At 42.8% G+C, this 27,408-nt stretch overlaps 1 protein-coding gene across 1 annotated transcript; it reads left to right on the top strand.

Moving 5' to 3' along the window:
- Positions 1-1,072: 1,072 nt before the first annotated feature.
- On the top strand, positions 1,073-27,408 carry LOC146961233 (AT-rich interactive domain-containing protein 1B-like). Its single transcript, XM_085771689.1, has 4 exons — positions 1,073-2,010; positions 8,758-8,985; positions 20,307-20,492; positions 27,259-27,408. The coding sequence occupies exons 1-4, from the start codon at positions 1,333-1,335 to the stop codon at positions 27,406-27,408; spliced, it is 1,242 nt and encodes a 413-aa protein (XP_085627815.1). The 5' UTR covers positions 1,073-1,332.

Genomic DNA, 27,408 nt, shown 5'->3' on the forward strand with positions numbered 1-27,408 from the left:
TCAAATCAATTGATAATAAAAACTTAATTTCAACCCTATGAAGAGTCATTCAACACAGGGCCTATATGGCTTATACAGATATAGTATTTGAGACACTTCATAGAGTTTATATAGGCTATGACACATTTTAAATATATATAAAGGGATAAACTGATGAATCAAAGAAACATTATAACTTAAAAGAAATATATTATATCTGGAGAAGTGCACCTGGCCACAGCCGTGCAGGTGTCATAGCTACCATCCCGGTGTTAGAAGATGCTGGTGTTCTCCAAGGAACATCAGACTGGGGGGGAACAACTGGTGGTCCTGCTGGAGGTGAACCACACGGTGTCGATGGGCAACATCCTGCAGGGATGGATGGGAACAGACTAGGGAACAGAACCAGAGAACCTGGAAAAAGGGGAGGAAAAACGAGGAAAACAGATCGAAGCTGTCCCTTTTCTCCAATGTGGTGATGTTTGGTGGGTTTAACGTGAAATTACTTGGCGGTGGTTGTGGAACTCCTGCTGCTGCTGTTGGTGGTGGTGGTGGTGGTAATGGTATGGGCTCTATGCACAGCTCCACTACTTCCTGAACTTAATGCTGCTCCTTCATTTCCTGTCTTACATTATTGGCCAAACTGAATAATCCCGGTGTGTGTCTGACCATTGTGACTACTCAGACACACCTGGATTAATCAGTGTGTCCAATAATGTAAGACAGGAAACAAAGGAGCAGCATTAAGTTCAGGAAGTAGTTGAGCTGTGCAAAGAGCCCATTGGACCTGCTCCTTCCACTTCTCCATCACTATCATCTCCATCACCACCACCACCACCACCATCATCATCATCATCCCCATCATCAGCCACTTTTTTCCAGCAGCAGCGGGAAAAAAACAATAGCACCATGGAGAAGAATAAAACATCCTCCAGGTGGGAAACAGCCGAGCGGAGGAGCACCATCATCATCACCACCACCACCAATACCATCTGAACCAGAGTGAGTGAGGAGGAGGAGGGAGGAGGGGAGAGGAGGAGGAGGAGGAGGAGGAGGAGCAGCGGATGGATGGATGCCAGCCTGAGATCAGCCACCACCACCACCACCACCACCTCTACTACCACCACCACCAACAACACCACCTCCAAGCGGGACCAGCAGCTCTGCTCTGAGTTTAATCATTATTATTATGGGAATGGAAGAAGAGGAGGGCCTTGCTGCTGCTGCGCTGCTCTCGCTTTGATCAACATGGCGGACAACAAAGCGCAGGGACTCGGGTAAAAGGAGGCAACGACAGCGGCGGCGGCGGCGGTAACGTTAACTTACTTTACATGTAGAGCTACACACAGCACCATGGACCACCAGGTTCACAACAACAACAACTCCCACGAAGGCTACAACAACAACAACCACCACCACCATCATCATAATAACCACCACCACCAGCACCAGCAACACAGCACCAACCACTACCCGAACTACCGGCCGGGCTACGGGACCATGATGAGTCCGTCGCGCCAGGGGAACAGCAGCCTGATGGGCCCGGGCGGCAGCGGAGGAAGCTCGGCCGCTGCTAACCACAGCAAAGCGGCTATGGCTGCTACCAACTCCCCGGCTGCTGCTGCTGCTGCTGCTGCTGCTTCTGGAGGAGGAATAGGAGGCATTGGAAGCAGCAGCAGCGGAGGATTTCAGCGGTTTCCTGGACAGGGGCAGGGGCAACAACAGCAGCAACAGCAACAGCAGCAGCAGCAGCATCCATCCGGAGCTACCCCGACTTTAAACCAGTTATTAACCTCCCCGAGTCCGATGATGCGGGGTTATGGAGGTGGATATCCAGACTATAATAATAATCCCTCCTCTGCACAGCAACAACAGCAGCCGCCGAGCATGGGGCTGGTGGCTAAAGACATGATGGGCTCCCAGTACGGCTGCTGGGGAGGCGGCGGAGGAGGAGGAGGACAACAGCAGCAACAACAACAACAACAACAAAGAAACCACCCGGGTTTGAGCCCCGGTAATAACAGGTCCCAGGTGAGTAACGCGTTGTTAATTTAATTTATTAATTAACACAGCTTGTTGTTGTTGTTTTTTGGCGATGAACTCACAGGAGAGACAAGTCAGTCATCTTGTTGTTCCGGCTAACATGCTAACACCGAGCTAGGTAGCAGCTAAGCTAAGCTAAGCTAAGCTAAGCTAGGATGAGCTAGGTGTAGTTTTTAGACGTCATGTACTTTTTTTTTGACTGTGTAGTAAATAAAGCCTTGATTTTTTATTTTTATGGAGTTGTTATAGACATTTTAATGAATAAATAACCACCGTATGAGTTAGTTAAAGTCATGGTTTTGGTTCTTTGGTCCAAGGTGACTCCGTGTTTAGCTTTTAGCTTTTAGCTCGCCGTGCTAAGCTAAGACGAGCTAACGTAGCATTAGCATTTAGCTGTCGTTAACAGAGCCGCACAGGCCTGCAAAGAGAAAGAGGCTGCATCAGTGGTTCCGTCAATGTGATATTCAGGTATATTCAATATACCCACTGAAAATGCATTAATATTTCAGTATACCAACTATGTTAAAACTATATGTACCTATAGTCCATGTGATACAGGTATGAAAACTACAACAAATCAGACTACACCACTGGGCTGCATGTATGTATGAGTGTATGTATGTATGTAATCACTGTAGCTGCTGTGACTGGATAATAACCAAGTTGTTTTGTGAATATATAAATAAATAATTGAATTGGAAGTACTTTCTTAATCGCAGAGAAGGAAAATTAAATGTCACCGTGTGGGCTACAGGACAGCCAACACACAACACGATGAACACATAAAATCTCAGGCAATGGCCTACAAATAAGTGCACTGCAATAAACTACAAATACAAATGAGTGCAATGCAAAGCTCAACAACAACGTTCATTAATAAAAAACCTCACTGCATCGGGTACAAAGGATCTCCTAAATCACATCCAAACTACTCCACGAAGGGGCCGGTGTGGCTGCAGGTTTTTGTTCCAACCAAGCAGCAACACACCAGATTTGACTTATTTAATCAACTGATCTCAGTCTTCAGAGAGTTGATTGGTCAAACTGTGTGCTCTCGGTTGGTTGGATCAAAAAACCAGCAGCTACACGACCCTTTGAGGAATAGTTTGGACAAACCTGTAAATCTTTTGGAGGAACACCTTGGCATCAGTAGTCTGTCACTAAAGGAGTTAGTTCAGTTTCTTATTGGTGGTCCTTATTGTGCAGGACGCTCCTGAGTTTCTGATGCACAAGAAAGCAATTCACTCAAAAGAAAGGGGGGCATAAAACACACAAAGACAAGCGCACAGGTGACTAGTCGCCAAGCAGAGCTGGCACCAACAAATAAATGAATAAATAAAGTCTAAGGGATGTTGACATCTTGACAGTTCAGCTCCCATTCAACACTGTGGCATGAGCTAATTGCTTTACATATGGTAATTATCTCCTTTTGAAGTAATTTGAGGTGTCACTGCCCTGCTTGTGCCTCTGTTGTTCGAGGACAGCCCCCCCCCCCTCCACCCCCACCCGCGGAGAGGAGCTGCCGCCGCCGTTGGTGGTGGCGAGGCCGCTCCTGGAGCTTCTAATCCGGCCTCAGCTCTGTTGGCTCGGAGCCCATTATGGCCCCATCACGCGCGCGCACGGCACACAACAAGAGCCCTGACCTTCACACATGCAGATTAGCCATGTGCCCATTACCGCCGGCATAACACTGGAGTTAAATATTCAGCATGCTTCCACCCGCCCACACACACAGGCCTGAGCCCCGCACCCTTCACCCGCCCCTCCCCCCACCACGTGTAGTCACGGTGGCAGTGTGACAGTCCACCATAACCTCTGTACTGTAGCTAAGCACTGTGTTTTATTATAGATAAATCAGATGATCATTTATTGAATTCAGGATCATAAATGGTCAAGAAATGGTGAAAAATATTGATCACAACTTTATGAGGCTGTGTTGTCTGAACTGCAGGGCTCCAGACTGACCCTAAAAATTGAGATGATACAAGTACATTTTCATCTTCTTGCGCATGTGCAACCAGTAAATTTGCTGTTTTTTGTTAAACAGTGGTGAAACATGGAAGGGACGACTCAAAGAATCTTTTTTTTTTTTTTTTAATAAATTTTTAGGGGCTTTTTTGCCTTTAATGGATAGGACAGTTCAGAGAGAGACAGGAAAAGGGAGTCAGAGAGGGGGGGAATGACACGCAGGATAGAACCGCTCGACGCGGGATTCGAACCGGGCCGCCTGCAGTGAGGACTATAGCCTCAACACGTGGGGCGGGTGCTCTACCAACTGAGCTAAACACCACCCCGACTCAAAGAATCTTGAATCTGTCGTTACAGGTGACAGGCCAATGTATGTGAGGATTATGAATGGAAAGGAAATGTGAATATTTGTAGATTTACGGTGTGCACCCCTTAATTTTCTGCTTGCACTCCTAAAATTTTGTTCCTAGTAAAAAAAAATTAAAAAAAAAAAAAAAAAAGTCTGGAGCCAGAGATCCAAAATTCAAGAGAGATTCAGTTTAAATAACATGAGGAATGAAGAGGAGCAGCAGGTCGTGCTGTTAGAGCAGCTAAGATGAAATATTTTTCACATATTTCCCCTTGAAAAACGACTCAGCCAATTTATCCATTATGAGCACATTTTCTGGTAATTGATCAATAGACTAATAGTTCCAGCTCTGATCTCCTTGATTAATCATTTGGTCCGTACACATCGTAATATCCCAGAGCACAAGGTGAAAGTACTGAATGTGTTGTTCCCCAAAAAACCTCCTCCTGTTATTTACTATAGTTTAAAAACTGACATCAATGTAATTTGAGTGTTTTTCGGGACTGATGGCAGAAGATGGAAAATTAAATTGCGATGTGACGTTTTATAGATGAAATCATTGACTGAGAAAGTCGATGTGAGTCACAACTTGGAGAATGGGTTAAAATTAAAAGATCTTTGCTATTTTCAGTAGAGTATTTGATTGTCAGAAAATACACGATTTAGTGGCTGCTGATATAAACTGACCTCCCATAGTTCGTCAGTGATTTATCTTTTTTGGAAAAACTGAAGCTCGGCTCGAGAGTGACGTTAATACTCGAGTGTGAGGCACAAACTGGGGCAGAGCGACCTCCTAATAAGTCATTCAGGGTGTTGTTTATCTGTCTAGAACATTTCAGCTTGATTCACAAATCATTTATGTGTAGCACCATAGCAGCTATATAAAGTATATCCTCACATTGCAAAATCCAAATTTTGATTAAAAGCCTGCAATCGTTCATGTTTTCTTCTAGTATGTGAGGATTTATAAAATGAAATATCTCCAGCTTTTGTAGTTTAGTTTTCCTGCCATAATTCAGCTGTAATCAGTTTCTGTGGAGTTGTCATTGACGGCCAAGTTTCCCTCCCTTCTGTTTACATCTGGATTATTGATCAGGTCTTTTTCCAGCTTGATCATCCTCCCTTACTACAACCAGCTGTGTGGACTTGGCAGAGCTCCAGAGCCGCTCCACTTTGTTTTTTTTTTGTAAATGTGTATTTACTCTGCTCAGCTGACGGATGGAGATGCTCCATCCAAAAAAAAGGGGAGAAAAAAAAGGAAAAACATGAAAGAACAGGATTAAATGTCTGGGTGATTCTTTTTTTTTTCTTTTTTTTGTGAGTGAGAGTGTGTGTGTGTAAAATCCATAAGTGGTTTCTATTTTTAGCTGCAGCCGTGAAACATCTGTTCGCACTGAGTCACTTCTCTCACCTACTATTATGTCAGTGTGTCAAATCCAGTGTGTGTGAATATTAAAGTGTACCCAGGTGTGACAGTTGACTCCGGTGTGAAGTGGCCTCCCGGCCGTCTGGATCGCTCACATCTTACGGCTGCAGATGGAGATATTTAGCTTCTCCACAGACTTCTAGGGTTGCTTATTGAGCCAACACTTTCAATATTGGTAATGGTATCGACATATTAATACAATTTCAATAGGAAATCCATTTTAAGAAAAACAATTGGTCTCTGTCACTGATATTCAATGACGTACCATTCTCAATTTTTTTAAAGAGGAATGATGCAGGATTTTTGGCTTAACTACACTACCTTTTTAGCTTAATTAAACAGCTTTGGAGTAATTGTGATGCTGCTTTACTAAATGGCTATTTTGGCTGAAAACCAACCTTGTAAGATCAGAGCCTCCGACCCGGTGTCCCAGCTCTCGTCTCTGAAACACAAACACATCCTGTAACCTGTAATCTCTTGTTTATGACAGATAACACTACACAAATATACACGTTGTAACATCTTATAAGATATATAACATTTTGTATCGCTCCATTGATTGCTGTCTCACCGGCTTTGTTGAAAACAAAATGCACATGGCCGAGAGGAGGGTTAGCGACACAGAGGAAAAGAGACCGGACTTACATAGTTACATTTTAATTTGGTCGGTTCATAAGTGTCAAAGTTAAAGGACAATTCCAGGCGAATTCAACTCAGGGGTGTATTTTCATATCATTTTAGGTCTAAAAGAATGAATCTGAAGATTTTCAGTTTAATCGCTCCTGTTTTGCGGTAGTTGCGTCTGTCCGCGCATCGCCACGGCAGCAATGAATGGGAGTGGATGTAAGTTCCGCTGTTTAGGCTGTTTCCAGCCCTCAAAGCCGCAATTTTTTTCCACAGACAGCATCAGATGGCTACTCAAACATGCACCGAGAAGTTTATTTACTTCAAGCAAGCCGACATGTTTGTAAAAGTCGATCTAATTCAAAGTCTCCCGGAGTCTCGCGCGAGCCCGAAGTTGCAGTGCTGGTGTATTCAGGCGCAGTAGGAGCTACCGCTTGTGTCATAAACACAGGAATATCAACTCTTTACTTGCTTGAAGTGTACATTTTTTTCCACAGACAGCGTCAGGTGGCTACTCAAAGATGCGCCGAGAAGTTTTTTTTACTTGAAGCAAGTAAAGAGTTGATATTCCTGTGTTTATGACACAAACGGTAGCTTTTCCCACTGCACCTGAACACACCGAGCACGGCAACTGGGTCTCGCGCGAGACTCCGGGAGACTTTGAATTAGATCTAGTTTTACAAACATGTCGGCTTGCTTGAAGTAAATAAACTTCTCGGTGCATGTTTGAGTCGCCATCTGATGCTGTCTGTGGAAAAAAAATGCGGCTTTGAGGGATGTAAACAGCCTAAACAGTGGAACTTACATCCACTCCCATTCATTGCTGCCGTGGCGATGCGCGGACATACGCAACTACCGCAAAACAGGAGCGATTAAACTGAAAATCTTCAGCTTCATTCTTTTAGACCTAAAATGATATGAAAATACACCCCTGAGTTGAATTCGCCTGGAATTGTCCTTTAAATTTCTGCAACATTGTTTAAAGTCCCCCTAAACCAAAAATGGGCTTTTTGAAATTATTAACATATCAATGTAGTGTATGGGTTCTGCTATAAGACATTTCAGCAACAAAGTCGCTAATGCACGCCACAGCATTTTAGATTGGAAAATGTAGTTTCAAAGCCAGAGTCTGAAAAGTTGGATTCAGTTTTTCAGCACCCAGTCAGGTTTTATACGTCAGAATCCCTAGCAACCAATCCCGTTGATTTTTTTTTGCATCTCATTTGTTGTTCACTGTGATGGTGACACTTCACATCTACTTATACAGCTACATGTTCAACAACAGTATCAGTGGTTGACGTGGACGAGAGGTATTATTGCCGCCTTGAATGCAGGAGACCAGAGTTCTCAGTGCGAGCTTCCTGTTTTGACATCATGAGTATGCAAATGCAAGTCATGATGCATTTGCATACTCATGGATATTCATAGAGCCTGGGTTTTTCCAATGAGAGAGAAATAGTAGACGTGTTTTTAGCCTCTTTGAGAGTTTTTTTAAAACAATTTTTTTGGTGTGAAAGCAATTTCCATCAAAAATAGTAATAGAAGAGCATTTTTACACATTTTAAAATGCCTCTTTAGGGGGGCTAAGTCCACCTTAAGTACATTCAGACGTACCCTGAAGTGTATTGCTCCTTTTAGTGACTAATATATCCTGACAGACGGTAACTTGTGTTGACTTCCCTCCGCTACTTTCAGTGTTGGTACATATGTTAAAGGTATAGTTAAACATTTTGGCAAAGTGGCCCATTGCCATTGTAGTCATGGCAGTAGGTTCGTTACCTTTAATTGTCGGTGCAAGCTATTTTTAGAACCGCGGAGCAGAGCCATGAGCTGCTCAGAGCTACGCTACGGAGGCTAATGGGATTTCTTGGTTTCTGGTAACGTTCTGTTATTATCTCATAGCGTGGTGAATGTGCAGGTCACAACTTGTCCACCAGAGCGTTTTGGAGTTGTTGGATTGTGTATTTGATGAGTTTGATGAGGGAAACCAAGAAATCCCATTAGCCTCCGTAGCGTAGCTCTGAGCAGCTCGCGGCTCTGCTCCTCCGTTCTAAAAATAGCTTGCACCAACAATTAAAGGTAACAAACCTACTGCTATGACTATATGGATTATGGCAATGGGCCAGTTTGCCAAAATGTTGAACTATCCTTTTAAGTTCTTAAATCGTTGGCAAAGTATGTGTTGAAAAAGTGTTTTTCAAATTAAAAGGTGGATGTAAAGTCAGAGGTTTTGACCTCAGCTCATCCTCAGGGGAACACGAATGTCTTTAACAGATCTCACCACAATCCGTCCAATACATATTGAGATTTTTAAATGACCTGCATCAGCGACTGAGTCCCTCATCGTCCAATCATTTCTCCTGTTCAGGTGCCGCCCATGGACCCGATGGCGATGAAGCGCTCTCAGCTCTACGCTATGAGCAACAACCCGTACTCCCAGCAGCAGCAGCAGCAGCAGCAGCAGCAGCAGCAGCAGCAGCAGGGGGCGCCGTACCCCGGCCAGCCCTACGGCGCCCCCTCGCCCCACAGATACCCCATGGGGATGTCCGGCAGAGGGCAGATGGCGATGGCAGCGATGCAGTACCCACAGCAACAGGTAGGAGACGCTCTGTCCAACGTTCGTGTCTTCGGTTTGGCTTGGTGTGTTTTAGGTCTGATCAGAGGGTCGTCCAGTTATCTTTGGATTTGATTCATCGGCTCGATTACGTCACCATAGTAACCTGTACTGCCCTGGCTAGTCAGCGCCCGCCACCGACATAACTACCGACCAATTAGCTGACAGGAAACAGTGAGTCATCAGTCGTTCAAAACATTTTAAAAGCAATTCAAAGAAAAATATTGAAGCTATAAAAATAAGGAAAGCAAATAAAATCAAAAGAGACAGAATTAAACACATTATTACAAAAGATTAAAGTTATAATAGAGCACGAATACGGCTACAGAGCAGCTACAGGCGTAATTGCCCATAATGCAACAAAGCAAAATAAAGAAATCAATCAATCAGTCAGAGAACTGCAGATTTTTAAAGACAGATGTTGTTGGAGACAAGTCTAATTATTTTGTTGCTCCAGACCTCACTCTGTGAAACAGGGGGAGAGTTTGTCACAATAAATAACTACATAAATACATAATAAGGATTAAAGCTGAGAGAGGATTGACTGAAGACTGTTGTTGTTCTCTCTGCTTCGACAAACTCTACAATTGTGTTTGAGTGTTTTTTCAGCCAACAGCCGAGTGTTGGGAAGTCAGGGAGTTGTTGTTGTTGTAGAGCATCAGTATGAGCGTTTCTACGCCGTCGTTTTGCTCTGAGCGGTTCAGTCTTTCCTGCCGCACCGAAGCCGGGATGAACTCGCTTGTTTTCAGAGACTCTGAGCTGGTTGTTTGTTCTCGGAGCCGACCTGCTGATTCATCTGCAGCATCACCGCCTCGTCACCGTGGACGAGCCGCCCGGAGGAGGAGGACAACGCAGCTATTGATGCTGGTCAGACCACATGGCTCCCGCAGAGAGGAGCTGGGCCGAGCCAAGCCGAGCCGGGCCGGTCTGGGTCAGGCTATTCCTGGTGCAGACTGGGCTTGGGCTATTTTTAGCCTCCAGGCTCATGGTCTGGGTCTTATGCTGCTGCTGCTTCAGAACAGATGGGCTCCTCCAGGTCCGTCAGTGTTTGCTGAGGACTGATGCTGCTCCTCATCCGCCACCGCTGACGCTGACCCGCTGTAACCTTGAACGCAGCCGGTATTGAGCAGCACTTGCTGCCAACTTCAATGACGTTTTCTTTTTTTCTTTATTGTTTTTCCTTTTACAAATCATTTTATAAAGTAACACAACATGAACATGGGGTGTTTTCTGTCACAATATTACAGCAAAGTGTAATTAACCAATCAAGTACAACTTGATATAGAAAAGAAACTTAAACAAAAGTGGGGCGTTTCAGAGAAATGTACATTTTCCATTGCTTCCAGATGTCATTGAATTTGGATTGCTGGAGCCTCATTGAAAAAGCGATTCTTTCCATTACATACACATCGTAAATAATATCATACCATTCATCTATAGATGGGACGTCTGGCTTGAGCCATTTCTTTGTAATTGCTTTTCTAGCAGCTAGACTCAGTATTCCAAATAAATGTTTATTTATCTCACTTACATTAGCTGAGTGTACAAGACCAAAAAGAAGTTCGTCCCAGTTAAATGTAATGTCAGTACCAAATATTGTTATTAGTTCTGAATAAACCTTGCGCCAGAAAATATTTATTTTTGGACAGGCCCAGAACAAATGGTAGTGATTGGCTTCCTGAGAACGACACAAGCTCCAACAGCTAGAAGATATCTTCATGTCCGGAAAATAGGATTGATACTTTGACAGATTCCTGCATCATCCACTGCTGCTCATGTGTGTGTGATTGTTTTCATTTTATCCAAATATTTCTACACACGAACCTTCTTTTTCCTGCATGAACGTCACTTCCACACGACTCTCTGTGCTCGTTTTTCACTTGATGATCAAAGCTGAGCGTGGAAGGAAGACGTTGATTCTTCCCTTTTGGTTCATTTGAAAGACATTTCCATTCATGAGATGAAAACTCACTTCCTGAGTGTAGATGGAGTATTGATCTGAGGTTATGTAATAACACAAGTCCAAAATGATCCAACAGAGCTGTGAGGAGGCGTTTGACCTAAGACGAGGTGTTAAGTTGCTCTTTTAATGAGTTTAATATTATATTTTCTAAGCCTGGAGTCACAGCAGCGGGGAGCCTCCACCATCAAACGCTGTGGGAAACCCTGGTGTCTTTTAACAAGGTGCACACGTCCCTCCAGACTCCAGGCCTGACCCAATTAATCTCCCAGAGATCCCTGGGGCGCAGATATTACATTAGGCTCCTGTTGACCCCAACGTTACATATGAGTCACATTATTTCCTCAGACACCAACCAGCACCGAGACAAACAGCCGATTAACTGATTAGTCGATTTATAGAAAACTCTTGGCTCAGTTCCTGGTTTTCCAGACAGTGAACAGAACTTATGACAGTATCGAGGAATAATGCTAATAGTTTTTCACTGTTTTGACATTTTAACAGAAAAAAACTGTCACCTGTATTATTGATTTATAAAAGTAATTGTTGATTGCAACCTCACAGTAGCTCTGATGGAATAATTAATATGACCTTGCATCAGGTTTTCTGTCCAAAATAGACTTTAACACAAACACACTTAACCCAAATGTTATGTAGTATAATTATTGACCTGTAAGTGTATCTGATTGATAAATGTTATTAAAGTCTCATGTGACTCTGACATATTAAAAAACCTTGAAATGGAGGTAAAACGCATGTTCAGTACCCTTCACTGAGTACCCTACTCAGTGAAGTTCTTGTTGATTGGCTGTAGTTTAAATCCAAGCATCAAATTACTGAATGTTAGAAGCTGGAACATGAAATTTCTGTTTTTAAAAATACAAAAATGTCCATTGATTATTAAAGGTCCAATGTGTTGGCAATTGGCAAGGTTTATTGGCAAAATCTGAATATACCCATGAATATATTTGTATAAGTGTATAATCGCTATAGAATAAAATTTGTTTGGTTTTCGTAGCCTTATAATTATTCTTTTATAGATACATATAGCAACGGTCTTGCTTTAGAGAGTGTCGCCATCTTGCGCCGCCATGTTTTTTACGGCAGCCATATTGTAAAATGGTTTAGATCTTCACCTCATTGCTCCATGCTCCTGAAATACTCCCAGTCATGGTAAACACGTTTTTTTTTTATCCTCAGAGGCTACCGTCACTTTGTTAACGTGAGGGGTGCAAACCAAAATCTGAACGATAGATATCACGGTTTTCCACCAATTTTACACACTGGACCTTTAAGGTAGGCTAATTGGTTGCAGATTTATTTTCTCTTATAAACCCAGCAATTAATCGACTAATCGTTGCAGCTCTGTACCAAATTCATTCAAGTTGATCATCACCTGAGCTCATTGGTCCATAGAGTGTGTCGCCATGTAAACACAACCTTCTGGAGTTAAATCCAGGTTTGAGGTTTTGATTTTTGACTTTCTAGTAAAAATACAAATACCAAACATTTCTCCAGTGTTGAGGAAGTTCTGACCGTTGGACTTGAGGTTTCCAGTGGACCCTCTGTAGGTGGTTTTCTCAGCCGTCGTCTTTGTTCTCCGCTCGTAGATTACTCAGATCAGTTTTTTTTCCCCCCGGAGCTTTTCCTCCTGACAACCCTGTGATGTTGCCTCGTAGATTCCTCCAGAGGAGATTGTCATCACCGAGTAACGGCGACGTTATTACATCATTCCAGGTTGACAGAGGGTTTGGTTTGGGGTTTTTTTTTTCTTTCTGTTCAGCCTGAGGGAACTTGTGTCAGTGATGTCGTCTCCTCTGCTCAGATGAAGACAGCCACGGGGCCGAGAGAGGAGAGGTAATGACTTTTATGTGAGCGAGGCCCCAGATGGCCCCGGGACTCTTCCTTTATTAACTCTCTGATTCCAGATGAAATTGATGTCGACCAGTCAGTGTCGCCCCCCCCACCACCTCCATCCTCCTCCTGTGCAGGTTAGATTGATCCAGGAGGTTTCCACTGACTCTCCCGCAGAGAAAATATTCTTTTAAGTCTAAAACTCAAACGTGAGTCTTTATTCTTCATGTTCTGGAAATTTTTTTTAGAGAAATCCTCAATATTTTAGTCCTTTTTTGTGTCGTTAGATATTTATTAGTGGAGGGTGGGACTCACCAGAGGCCCTGCGATATGAAATGATCTTGATACGATATTATTTTGATTTTAAAAATATTGCAATATGCTGCAATTAATTATCTTTTTTTGAACTGCAATGATAAAAAACTTTAAAGCCCCAGTATGTAACTTATTTGGCTTTTTATCAGCAAAAATCAAACATTGCTTTCATAAATACGTATTTCACTGAAGTCGAATCACACCGGCATACAAATGAAAACTTTCTTGTACCACAACTTGTTTACATAGACGCTTGTTTATCCTGTTACATGCAGCGTCTGTTGTCTGTCTGACGTCTGCCCGATTTCAGGTGAATGCAACATCAAGAATACGTTTAGATATGCAACCGCACCGCTAGATGGGGGGAATTCCTACATACTGGGGCTTTAACATCTGTTTTGATAAACTTCTTAGTCTGTTCAGATCGATACAATATCGCCATGCAAAATATTGCAATACTATGCTAGTATATCGATTTAGTAATCACCAGAGCCTCCGCAATTTCATATGATACATATACATAAATTACGATACGATGTAATCAGAATCAGAAAACCTTTATTGTCCCCTGCAAAAAGCAGTGGAAATTTTTCTTTGAAGTGTGCATAAAAGAAGCATAGTTAAGAAAAAAAAAGAATAACATAACATAAAATGAACAACATACAGAATACAGAGTATTCGCGTTGTTTGTCATAACAATTTGTCATACATTGTGATTTATTAACCTTTTTGCCTCTGAAAATAAAAGAAACATCTGTTTTATCCAAAGAGATAAAGTTCTCAGCCTTTTTTTTTATCGCACATAAATCAAGTTTATTCTTGCACTATGAGATAATGAGGCGACGAGGACAGACCACAGTACTGTAGTATTCTAGTGCCAAAAAACTTCAATACATAATAAAAGCATAGATAGTTTTTTCTCTGTGAATTGGATCAATGTGGGTTTTTTTTCCCGCACATCGTTTTACAAAAAAAAACCACAAATCATTTCCTCAGTTTTTCTTGTTATCGTCTCTCAACAAACCCATTTCCACAACACTTCATTTCATTTCATCGGGGATCACACCAACGTTTGTCCAAACATGCAACCAAAGAAAAGCAAAGTAAACGACTTCAAAGATCAGTCATCAATAATCTTCAGCTCAGCTTTGTGGCCTGTGTTGTACTGACGTTACCACGCTCTGTCATTAAGTCTCAGCCTCAGACTGCAGACATCATCACCACCACCATCATCATCATCATCATCACCCCTGACTCCTGCTTTCATCACCACGCTGATATTACACCGCGGTTGCTGAAGCGCCTGAGCCCATGCAGGAGCTGCTCTTGAGCAAGGCAGTTAATCGCCGGCGCAGCTCCGAGCGTCGGCTTCTCACAGATTGCAGTCAGGTTGCGTCTTATTGCATTTCGTGTCAGCTTGTATTCCCGAGGAGGGCGTGAGCTTTCGGGGGGGGGGGGCGGGGGAGAGGCAGGGCCTAACGGAAAGGTCTGTGGAAGTGTTACAACACCTGATTTAAATAGGAGGAGCTGCTCAGCCTCAGCCTGTGTGTGCACCTTGTTGTTAATGTTCCAATAGAGGTTTATTATTATGACCAGTTTGTGGCAGCGACGGGTTCAGTTTTCAGACTGAAACAACAGCAACAACAACAGCAGCAGGAGGAGGCGGAGGAGGAGGAGGAGGAGGAGGAGGAGGAGTCGGGCGTCGCCGTTGATCCGCCCAAACCGGTTTGTTCACTGTTGTTAGAGGAAGAACAAGATTAGTAAAACTTCCTGCAGTGGATATGAAAAGTAACTCCGCTCAGACATGTAAAGTCACATGTTGTTTCATTTCTAACAAACAGGACATGTTTGTATTAAAGCTGTATTAAAGCTCATACGGTATAAAGGTAGATGTTTGTGTTAAAGCTCCATACAGTATAAAGGTAGATGTTTGTGTTAAAGCTCCATACGGTATAAAGGTAGATGTTTGTATTAAAGCTCCATACGGTATAAAGGTAGATGTTTGTGTTAAAAGCTCCATAGCGGTATAAAGGTAGATGTTTGTGTTAAAGCTCCATACAGTATAAAGGTAGATGTTTGTATTAAAGCTCCATACGTATAAAGGTAGACGTTTGTATTAAAGCTCCATATGGTATAAAGGTAGATGTTTGTATTAAAGCTCCATACGGTATAAAGGTAGATGTCCATGTGTAGTGTGATTATAAAGCAGCTCTAGGTTCTATATTAATACTGTGAAAGTATCAAGCCTCAGTCCACAGAGAAATGCACACAGCCTGTATTCAGAAACTGAGCCTTAAAAACCAGCCGTCAGGACTTCCTGTCACTTTTGGATGTCACAACAAAGCCCCGCCCAGCCTCCTCTCTCCTGATTGACAGATACCATCATGTTGTTACTAGAGCTCTAGAGAGAATCTGAGAAATGTAAAAACTACGCTGAGAAGATTTTCTTACAGATCAACACTTAAAATAAAACACAAGAAAATAGGAAAATATTGGCCATTTTTATCTCCATATCTTGTGCTCACAGAAAATATAACAAAAAGAACCAAAGAATTACATAAAATGCACAAAAGAGCCAATTTAAAGTTGTTGAAGTGATTTTTGTTCAAATCAGTTCAGTGTATAAAGACTATTTAACTACTATTAAACCCTTTTTAATGTTAATTGAAAGTGAACATTTACATCTTTACAGCATTTAAGTAAAGTATATATTCATACGGCAAAATCAACCTCACTGGATGCAAATGAAAGTGTATAATGACAAAAGCATATGAGTAAAAAATTCAGTCCTAGATGAGCACAAATGATTAAAAGAATAAACCCAAGTGAGACAAATGAGTCTGAGGACGCTTCAGTACGATGCCTCTGAGAGCAGGAAGGTCTTTAGTCCAAATTTAATGTCCTGTCATTTTCTGCTTGTTCGCTGCCAAGTATCGTGAAACACGCTGAAGAAGTCGCTCTCTAATAAGATTAAATGATGAAACTGATGTGAAAGCGTCAGTGGATTATTCACTGTGAGACGAGGGAGGGGAGGGTTCAGCTGGAGTGGAAGTTACCACAAAAAAAAAAAAAAAAGTTTTCAAAATCCATCAGTGTTGCAGCCTGAGAGACGACGGAGGGAAATACTACTCCGACGTTATGCAACACAGGCTGGGAACTAAAGGGTTAACTCATCGAAAGATCCTTTTTTATTAGGTGCTTCCCTGTTATTGTTAATGAGCAATTAAAAATAGATTGAAGGGTTGGTGGTACTTTGATACTGTCACTGCATTAATATCAAACCCAGACCTGCTTAAAGGGATAGTTCAACATTTTGGCAAATTGGCCAATTGCCATAATCCCTATATTTTTAGGAGTAGGTTTGTCTCCTTTAATTATCGGTGCAAGCAACGGCGGAGCAGAGCCGTGAGCTGCTCAGAGCTACGCTACGGAGGCTAATGGGATTTCTTGGTATCCCTCATCGAACTCATCAAATTACACAATCCAACAACTCCAAAACGCTCTGGTGGACAAGTTGTGACCTGCACATTCACCACGCTATGAGATATAATAACAGAACGTTACCAGACAGAGTTGTTTTAGAGGGAAAATACCAGACTGTTTGATGAAAAACTGTCCTGAAGGCAACCGAGCACATCAGTGGTTTTGCATGAATTTCCCTCTGCAGGTCACAAACTTCTCCACAAGAGTGTTTTGGAGTTGTTTGGATTGTGTATTTGATGAGTTTGAAAACCAAGAAATCCATGAGCCTCCGTAGCGTAGCTCTAAGCAGCTCACGGCTCTGCTCCACCGTTCTAAAAATAGCTTGCACCAACAATTAAAGGTAACGAACCTACTGCTATGACTATAGAGGGTATGCGTTTACGTCACGTTGCCCTCGGCAACGCCCCATTCGATCGGACTGAGTGGCAAAACAAGCGTCCCTCAACATGCTGGCGGATAGCGGTGGACTCATAAACTGGATAAAATATCTTATATCAAAACAAATTGATGTCAAAAGGAATCGACAACCAGCTCCCCAAAACCGTACGGACACTGACTGTAACACAGAGTGTGACCGCGGCACCTGCAGAGTGACTGACAGGCTCACTGTTACTGCGCAGAGGGACGAGATTACTCCCGACACTTTAAAACGAGCTGCTTTTATTCTGAAAAACTCTGACCAGTCAAACTGTAGGATGTGTTAGAGGACTAATTTATCTGTCTAAACATCATAACTATGACACCTGAAACGGTAAACACAGCTGATCCATCGAAAGAAATGACCGCTCCAGTGAATTTACTTTCCGTCATTGAGAACAGGTTGTTGAATGTAACTTGGTCAAAGTGAGACGTATCCTCAAGATTTTTAGCAGTTCTGTTAGGTCATGCATGCTTTACATGCTGGCAAAGCTAAACATGTCAGACTTGTATGGGCTTGGAGAAAATCGCTTTGTTACTTGCTCGTTTTTAAACTTTGGCGGCTCTGCCACTCGTCTTTTTGCCACTCAGTGGACGTTCCACAGCGACTTCCGAGTACCGTGACGTCATGTGCATACCCTCTATAGGGATTATGGCAATGGGCCAATTTGCCAAAATGTTGAACTATCCCTTTAATAATCAAAACGACATTTACAGAATATGGGGCCTTTAATGTACAAACAGTAGTGTACGAAAGTTTGTCCTGTCGTAGGCTAATCCAATGTTTAGTAGAGTTTTGAATGAGAAAAAAAAAAAGGGAAATCCATCCACTACTGGAAACTGATATTAAAAATGACCAACAACAGGATAAAAAAATTAAATGGTAATTAGGTTGCGTTTCCATCTCTGTTAAAGTTGAAACCTGTGTGTGATCTGTGCAGTCGGCCGTGGTTCATGTCTCATCCTCAGCTGATGTGAAATCAGCAGGAATGCGTGTAAAATCATAAACGTGGTCACACTCGCAGTGGCGATCATGTGATTCTCCCGTGACACTTATAAATATAAAACAAACTGCTGCTGCTGCTGCTGCACAGCTCCCGAGACGTCCAGAGGTGATAACGGCGAAGAGGACAGAGGTCAGATGTCTGAGCACCTGGACTGAATGAAGAATAATTTATAAAGTCACGATCTGAGCTGTAGGGAGGAGGAGGAGGAGGAGGGTCGGTTATTCAAGGCAGAGATGGCATGAGAATAAATGTAATACTCAGGAGATACAGTGGAGATGTTCAGGAAAAGAAAAAAAAAGAAATATATAGGTCACTTTCCAGGAATACAGTCAGCCGGCTTGTTTTGCTGCTTGTCTCACATGTTCAGCAGAGCGGAAACAGGCCGAGAAACAACAAATATCATCACCGAGGCTGCAGAGTCTGAGGGGCGTGAACAGGTGGATGGATGGTAACGCCGGATATAATAAACTCAGCAAACCGGCCGGCGTCCCTCTCCTGAGTAATACAGCCTTCCCTCTTTAAGGTTGATGTTATAATCACCCTGTTAATTATTTCATCTTCATTAGGAGCACGGTCGGACGGCTCTAAAGTCCTACAACTCCCACGAGCCTCCTCGGCCTCCATCACAGCAGCAAGAACGAGAGTTTATTTTGGCTTCTCATGATACCAGAGTTCATTAGTTGATTGGGTTGGGCATCGAGATTCAAGAATCGAATGGAACTGGTTCTAACATTTTTCAAGTCCATCTAAATCGTTAAAGGGGTAGTTCAACATTTTGGCAAATTGGCCCATTGTCACATTCCCTATAGTCATAGCAGTAGGTTCATTACCTTTAATTGTCGGTGCAAGCTATTTTTAGAACGGTGGAGCAGAGCCGTGAGCTGCTCAGAGCTACGCTACGGAGGCTCATGGGATTTCTTGGTTTCCCTCATCCAACTCATCAAATACACAATCCAACAACTCCAAAACGCTCTGGTGGACAAGTTGTGACCTGCACATTCACCACGCTATGAGATAATAACAGAACGTTTCCAGACAGAGTTGTTTTAGAGGCAATTTGCCAAAATGTTGAACTATCCCTTTAAGAAATTTCATTTCACTAAACGATTCCTAAACTATTCTCATTCGTGCTTCATCTTTGGAAGAACTTCCGATTCTGATGGCGTGTTTCGATTACGGTTCCTAAGAATTTTCGACTTAAGAGCCTTTTAAGGGGCGGGGCCAAAAAAGTGTGCAAACCCGAGACGAAGCACGTATAAAAAATATTTTTGGAAACTGTGAATCCGAGAACTGAAAAAGCTTCTGAAGGATTCCGATGGAAATAAAATGTTACAAACCGGTTCTGTTCGATTCTCTGATGCCGAACCCTATTTTCACACAGTCTTGGTGCGAACCAAGGGTGCGAACATGAGCGGATCGGGTCGCGGCTGCGTTCACATAACAAACGGACTGAACCAGAGTTGGGCACAGTTGTATATCCGGACCTCACAATACCTAAAAAAAAAAGCAGGTAGTTCGTATTTTTTTTGCATGTTGACAATCGACAACCCTACAAGAGTGACAGATGCTGAATTCAACCAAAATCTTAATATTGATTAAAGCTTTAAATTTAATCAAGTTTCATCATGTCATTTATTGTCTCATGTGCCAGAAAAAAGCAGAATAGATGTCACATTTATCAAGTTTCATCCAATTTTTAACCAAAAATCCAAAGAGTCATCAAGATAAAATGCTAATTAAGGTGAGTTTCTCTCTGCTCCTGCTGTGTGAATACGAGTTGGCGGGCGGATGGAGGCAAACAGCTGGTGGAGCCGAGTCTCCGCTCGCTGCCGTTAAAACCACCGCAGAAGAAGATGAGGTCATTCCAAAGAGCTCCAGTCAGAAAAACCATGTGATGGAAAAAACATCTCATGTATTAATGTGAGCGAGCGTCATTGCTCCACACAGAGATCTGATGTGTTTCTTATCTACACAACCGCTTTCCCACGTCGGGTTTAAAATAGTTTTTTTTTTCCCCCCCAGTTTTAGTTTCCAGTGTTTCCACTCGAACTGAACGTGCTCATGAAACGCGGTGGATGGAAACACACTCGGTGTCTTTGGTAAAAAATGAATGAGTCTTTCAAGGGTGAGGACGCCCCGAAATAGCTCCCACCACAACTGAGAACCAGCTCGGTCTGTCTGTAGTAAATCAGCCGTCAGCGCGCTGTCTCCTTATTTATTCATCAGAGACTCATTTCATTTCACTGGTGTTTGTTGTTTCTCCTCAGATGGGTTCTCAGTACGGTCAGCAGCAGCAGCAGCAGCAGCAGCAGCAGCAGCAGCAGCAGCAGCAGCAAGGCACCATGGGAGGTTACTGTCAGCCGGGCCAGCCTCCCTACTTCAGCCCCCCCCAGCAGCAGCCAGCCGCCCCCAGCCAGCCGCCGTACATGCAGCCCCGCCCGCTGCCACAACAGGTACCGACCTACCACCTGACCTGAGCTACAACAGACGCTGTTCACACATCATGCAGGGTTCTTACGGATCCTTAAAAAGTCTTAAAAGGCATTGAATTCATTCATCTAAAAACAAGGCCTTAATTGGCATTAAAATGTCTTAAATCAATGTTTCAAACGTCTTAAAAATGTTAACACTTGGTAAGTGGGATTTTATGATTGTAATTAGTCTCAAATCTCAAAATAACTGGTAACATTCCCACATAGGGAAGTTAGTGGCGGCCGTCACCGCCACCAGCTCCCGAGTCAGTTTTTTTTTTTTTCCTGGACTTTTTATGCATTTATTTTGAAAGGACAGCTGCGGAAAACTTGCGCGAATTTGTAGTTTTCACCAAAGTCCGTACTTTTAATGGAAACACACAGAACTCAAATTTCTTTTAATGCACATTTCCCAGTAATTTGAATCACTTTGGATGGAAACAAACAGTACCGACGAGCAAACGTGTCCTTTTTAGTTTATCATCTCCTCTCCACAACTACACAGCTGTTAAATGATGTCACTCACTCACTCATAGCCCCCCCCCCAATCATTCATGTAGCAGTCACTTTACCTTGGACCATAGGAAAGTGGGTAAAATTGTCCCTAACTCTATGTAATATATGTGGTGACGTGTCTTAAATTTCATTTCAAGTGGCATTAAAAACGTCTTAAAAAGTCTTAAATTTAACTAGGCTTAAGCTGTAGGAACCCTGTCATGATCGTTTCATTATGATCCTAATCAAGTATTTCACAATAAAAGCCTTCAACAGGAAGGAAGGAAGGGCTACACGTTCTTGTAAAAAATCTTTTTTTAGTTTTAGTGTGAAACGCCCCAAACTATCGACAAGCTCCGTGAAAACAGGAACAACGCTGTGTTCATCTTTCACAAACTCACATGTAACAAAAGCATAAAATCCCCAAACTCAGGAAGCTAAAAGCCACAAATGTTTGAATCAACAAACAAAATACAAATATGCTTGACAATAAAAATTTCCTCAGGTTGACAAAGTAACTAATTCTTCCAGCTCTCTGAACTGCTTGAAGGCTTTTAAAGGGATAGTTCACCCAAAATTCAAATTTCACTCATTATCTACTCACCCTCATGTCAGCTAAGAGCTGTGAGAATTTTCAGAGTCCTCCGTTCCTTCTCTGAGTTACGGGGGGGGTCCACGCAGCAGTATTTGTCCATATAATGGTTGTCAATGGATACCAACTTTCTTCGTCCAAAAAGACACACCAAGAAACATAAAAAAATTAAAAAAAACAATACCTCCAAACTGCTCGTCTGTAATGTCCCTCTTGTATTGAAGCCCCGACATGAGAAATAGTTCCGCCGGTCGTGATTTGCACTGACACAGGAAGAGCAGTGAACTGAGACACTGGGAGCTTCCGCTACAAACAGGCTTAAAATATAGACTTATTTAATTTTTTTCGGAACAATTTCTCATGTCAGGGCTTCAATACAAGAGGGACATTACAGACGAGCAGTATGGAGGTATTTGGATGTTTTTTGGTGTGTCTTTTTGGACGAAGAAAGTTGGTATCCATTGACAACCATTATATGGACAAATACTGCTGCGCTAATGTGAAAGAGACAGAGGAAGCATTGAGATTCCATCAACCAGATGGAAAAAGCAGAGATTGTGTTCTGAAACAGAAATGAGAAATCAAACCTGAGCCGAGTGAAGGTCACTATCAGAAACACTGAGAGGGAGAATTGATTCTGAATTGGACTCGACCCGAGTCCTTCACACCGCTGGAGGAATGAAAGTAATAAAGCGGCTCTGTGGGGGCAGAGCGGGTCGTCGATCCACGGCCCCTCGTGTTGAAGTGTCCTTCAGTCCTGATGAGCAGACCGGCCGCCTGTCAGACCAGGACAGCCAGTGTTTGTGTGAAGACGATCACAAGTCGGACAGAAAACTGTGAAACTCCCTGAGAATATATATTATAACGTTTATCGGATCAATATGTCTGAGAGAAAATCTACTGTTAACATCAAATGAAACCTACACAGATTCATCTCCTCAAACAACAGAATTAATTCTGAGTTCAGGCTGCAACATTAATCCAACTATGATCAAGACTGTGCAATATCCAAAACACAGGAGCTGTGATTAACAAATAATATTAAAATGTGTCACATTGTTGTGCGTCATTTGCACTATAAATGTCTTTGCACACCAAGGCAGTTTTTTTTTTTCATATGCATTTTTTAAAAAATCATTACAAACAGACGCCCTACACACTGAGTCTGATGCGTTTTATTACCATGCGTTTTTATTTTCTGTTCCAAACTTGGAGACAAGAGTCGTCACGCAGTAAGGATGACTTTGTGGAGAAATAAAATTGAGAAATAGAAAATATTGTGTCCATCCGATCCTGAGAGGATGTCAAGAGCAAAGAGACCTGCTTGTAAATGAGCTGCAGATTCAGGATTATCATGATCACTTCAACAGTTTATTTTAGGATTTCAGTGGTTCAGTTTGATAGATTATTAGCTCTACTGAACTCACACATTAAAAAGAAGACAACCAGTTTCCATGATCCTGAACAGCGGCTGGCACACACACACACACACACACACACACACACACACACACACACACACACACACACACGCGCGCAGGCAGCTCAGCGAGATCTAACAGTCTCAACTGTGAAACATTTTCACGGATGTGGAAAACGCAGAAAATCGAATCTGTTCCGAAAACTTTGACAACAGACGAAAGTTTCGGAGTCGGTGTATAAACATGATCGACACAACATGAGGTCAAATTTAGTTTTTTAATGTGCAAACGACGAAAAAAATGGACTTAGTTGCGATGCTGCAGAGACGCTCTGGCTTACTAATGACATTCATCCTCGTATCACAATCTGCAAAAATAATAAAAATAACACGATCTCTTTGTTTTTGCTCGTTCGTTGGGCCTTAATTTGGGTGAAACCACCTCAGCTCTGCCCCGGTGTTGAGACACTGACCTTTATCTGACCTCTGCTGCTTCGTGCCTGAGATCAGCGAGAGGCTTTAGATGTCGCGGGCGTCAGCAGCTAAATCACTCGTCTGAAACTAACATTGACCCATTTCTGTGCTGCAGCCTGAGAAGAACAGAAAAGAGTAGAAAAAAAGGTTGCTGTTGTTGTTGTTTAACCTGTTTGTTCACAGTCATAAACATCAGCAACAACAACAACAGTTTGTCTTGTGTATCGTCCCTTATGAACGGATCCAAACCGCAGTGATGTGAGTATCCTGAAATGTTTTTGCGCAGACAGAACAAGGAGACTCTGAGCTTTACAGCGATGTAGAACTTGTCAAGGTTGTTGTGAAGACCGAGTCCGGCGCAGACCAAAAATACACCTAGGGGACGGCGCGGGCTTAATATAATCAATATGCAGGTGAAAACTGTCAGAGGTTGCCGCCGTGTGTGGGGACATTGAAGGAAGTCCAATCACAGTAACACAAAGCAGGATTTCCCCTGAGACGCCGCTGCTCTGACGGCCTTAATTAACTCTGCGAGAGAGCGATGGGAGAGAAAGAGAAAGTGCCCTCGGTGAAGGCTGCAGACCAGACCAGCACACAGTTTCTCGCTGATTTCACCTTCATAGACGGTTAAGGCAAAACTCTCTCCAGCTGCACTGGATCACACCGGGACGCCTGACCGTCTGAGCCAACAGGAACATGTTTAATATGGTGTAATAACTCCAGCACCACCCGTCCAGTCTGGTCCTAAATCACGCAGCGTTGTTTATTGGTGATGCCGCCAATCCCAAAGCAGTTGATGAGCCGACTCCTGAGAAGCATCAGCAGAAATAAAGGTTGATCGAACACCCAAGACGATCGTGTTTTATCTGCTGGTGTAGAAGCTCTGTCGTCCTGTGCCCTAATTCAGTGGCTTCATTGCCTAGTGGACGTGATCTGTGAAGGTGTGGCCCTTCATTGTTGCCGTAGTCCATGATTGGCGCCTACGGAGAATTTTTGGCTAATTTTTGGCTGTAGCGGTGTCTCTGTCGTTGTATTTCCAATCATATCATATTACCATCTAACAGTTGTGCCATTGGCTGTTGAACAGTTCACATTTCAAAGGGTCATCCTCAGGCGTTGTTATGCTTTCTGGGCACAAGGAATCTTGGGATATGTTGGAGGAAAGGACGACACATTTCTTGAAGCCTTGAAGGAAGCTGCCCCTGATTTGGGACTCGCTAGGGCCCAAATCAGATTTGAATTTCTAACGCTTCTTATGTTCAATATTGGAATTATATTAGAGTTTTTAATGTTTTTTGTTTTTTTTAGCTCATTATATCCACCTATAACACCTTATTATTACGTCCCCGCGTCCACTAAAGGGCATTTAACCAAATCAACCAAATGTTATGTAACATTTGCAACACACTTAGAGGGATAGTTCAACATTTTGGCAAATGGCCCATTGCCATAATCCCAAAATGCAGAGACTACTTGCCGAAAAACTGCTCCCGACGGGAACGCGCATCAACTGTTTTGCATGAATTTCCTCTAAAACCAACTCCGTCTGGTAACGTTGTGTTATTATCTCATAGCGTGGTGAATGTGCAGGTCACAACTTGTCCACCAGAGCGTTTTGGAGTTGTTGGATTGTGTATTTGATGAGTTTGATGAGGGAAACCAAGAAATCCCATTAGCCTCTGTAGCGTAGCTCTGAGCAGCTCGCAGCTCTGCTCCGCCGTTCTAAAAATAGTTTGCGCCGACAATTAAAGGTATAACGAACCTACTGCTATGACTATAGCGATTATGGCAATAGGCCAATTTGCCAAAATGTTGAACTGTCCCTTTAAAAATAATTCGAATTCTGGACAGCCCTAGACTCCGCCATTGTTTGTTTTTTTTAGAGCTTGATAGATTAAAGTGCAGAGTGTGGACGTGCCTGTCAGGAGCCAATCAGATCCTTTAATTGGTTAATTGGTTTATCAGCTTGTTTAGTCTGTCTGCTCCGTCTTAGTTGGTTTGTTTGTTCACTTCATTGTCTTTTGGGTATAATTGTGTTAGGCTGAGGTTGTATTGACAGCAGAGCAGAGGTTTGTTGGACTCCTCAGGGCGTCTAATTGAATTGGTCCCGTTGTTACAGTCCAACTTTAGTCGTGTTCCTCCTGTCCCTGCCTCATTCTGGAGACCAGCTCGGTCTCCCAGAGAAGCTGCAGAAGTGTCTTGTTGTGCATTCGAACGGATCCACTGCAGTAATTACAAACTCCACAGCCGGTAATATGAGGGACGCACATGTGACCTATAGCACACAGTGGACACATTGTACACAGACTGAAGGTGTAGTGAGGATGCACTGATGTGAGGGAATAAATATAGCCGTCTTTCCACAGAGCTGACTCGTGTTAGCGGGGCCAGTGGCGTTTAATGATGTGGCGCCATGTGTCAACTTGCATTCGTGCTTACTGTTTAATGCTCCCTGGCAATGATTCGCAAAAGTATTGTTACCTCCTAACTGTGAGGCAGAGACCGCAGTTATCTGATAAAAGACAGAAGACGTTCGAGGAAATGCTGTTCTGTTGCAACTGGACAAGTAGACTGATGTTTTTCAGTCAGTTAACAAACACTGATATCAAATGGTGTCAGAAAGGCAAACAGTGGTTTTGTCATCTGGATTTTTTTTGTGCATTATTGCAGCTTAGTTTGAGTTTCTTTTAAAAAAAAAAAAAAGTTGTACATGTTTCTCATTTATAAAAGTGTTTTGAAAGGTCTTGTGCCAGAACTGGTCAGTCAAAGGATTGGATGTTCGAAGGCTGCGCTCTGGGATGAAAGAGTGAGCTGCAGCCTTGAAATAAGTTTTAAAAACACACAGTTACTGATGGAAACGTCTCACACAGAGGCTCTGACATTTTCACTGAAGCACCAACAAGGCAATGAGACACAACAGATCTGTTTTTACCTTTTGAACAACAGGTAACAGCTCGACTCTTTTTCAACATTCGTCGTGTTTTCAGCCCAAACAGAAAAGTAAACTGGAAAAGCTGTCAATCTGGTTTTATTCATGGGTTTACCTGTGTCTGAAAATCTTGCTTATACCTTCTTATTTCATGCACCACACACAGCCACAGTGATTTCAAACCCAGCACCAGTTTGTTGTTAAAGGGATAGTTCAACGTTTTGGCAAGTTGTGACCTGCACATTCACCACGCTATGAGATAATAACAGAACGTTACCAGACAGAGTTGTTTTAGAGGGAAATTCATGTGAAAACCGCTGATGCGCGTGCCTTCAGGGACAGTTTTTCATCAAGCCGTCTCTGTATTTCCCTCTAAAACAACTCTGTGTGGTAACGTTGTGTTATTATCTCATAGCGTGGTGAATGTGCACGTCACAACTTGTCCACCAGAGCGTTTTGGAGTTGTTGGATTGTGTATTTGATGAGTTTGATGAGGGAAACCAAGAAATCCATGAGCCTCCGTAGCGTAGCTCTGAGCAGCTCGCGGCTCTGCTCCGCCGTTCTAAAAATAGCTTGCACCGACAATTAAAGGTAAACGAACCTACTGCTATGACTATAGGGATTATATGGCAATGGGCTAATTTTCCAAAATGTTTGAACTATCCCTTTAATACCTTGTGATGTGGTTAAAGCCTCCAGAGCAGCAGTTAAATGGACGCTGAGGTGAAATTGTTTTGTTTTTTATTTCATAGATAGTAAACTCAGGATCTGACGGGTGAGAGCTCTTGAGTGTTTGGTTTTATTAAAAAACTTTATTCGTCCGTCTGTCTTGATGCAGGAGGTGCCGCAGGAGGCGTACGGAGGGCGTGGCCAGTCTGCCGCTATGACTCCTGGGAAACCAAACCACGAGGAGATGGGTCTGAGCCAACAGGAGAGACCGTCCAGCCTGCCGGTGAGTCCGGACGCAACAGCACATGGAAATATTTAA

The sequence above is a fragment of the Trachurus japonicus genome, chromosome 24 (assembly GCF_045865225.1).
Source record: "Trachurus japonicus isolate A0001 chromosome 24, Traja_1.0".
In the NCBI taxonomy this organism is placed as follows: domain Eukaryota; kingdom Metazoa; phylum Chordata; class Actinopteri; order Carangiformes; family Carangidae; genus Trachurus; species Trachurus japonicus.

Bases quoted from the DNA above. Each gene is read 5' to 3' on its own strand.
- LOC146961233 (XM_085771689.1), top strand. From the start codon at position 1,333: ATGGACCACCAGGTTCACAACAACAACAACTCCCACGAAGGCTACAAC. The intron at 2,011-8,757 runs GTGAGTAACGCG...TCTCCTGTTCAG, and splicing joins CCGGTAATAACAGGTCCCAG to GTGCCGCCCATGGACCCGAT. The intron at 20,493-27,258 runs GTACCGACCTAC...GTCTTGATGCAG, and splicing joins CCCGCCCGCTGCCACAACAG to GAGGTGCCGCAGGAGGCGTA.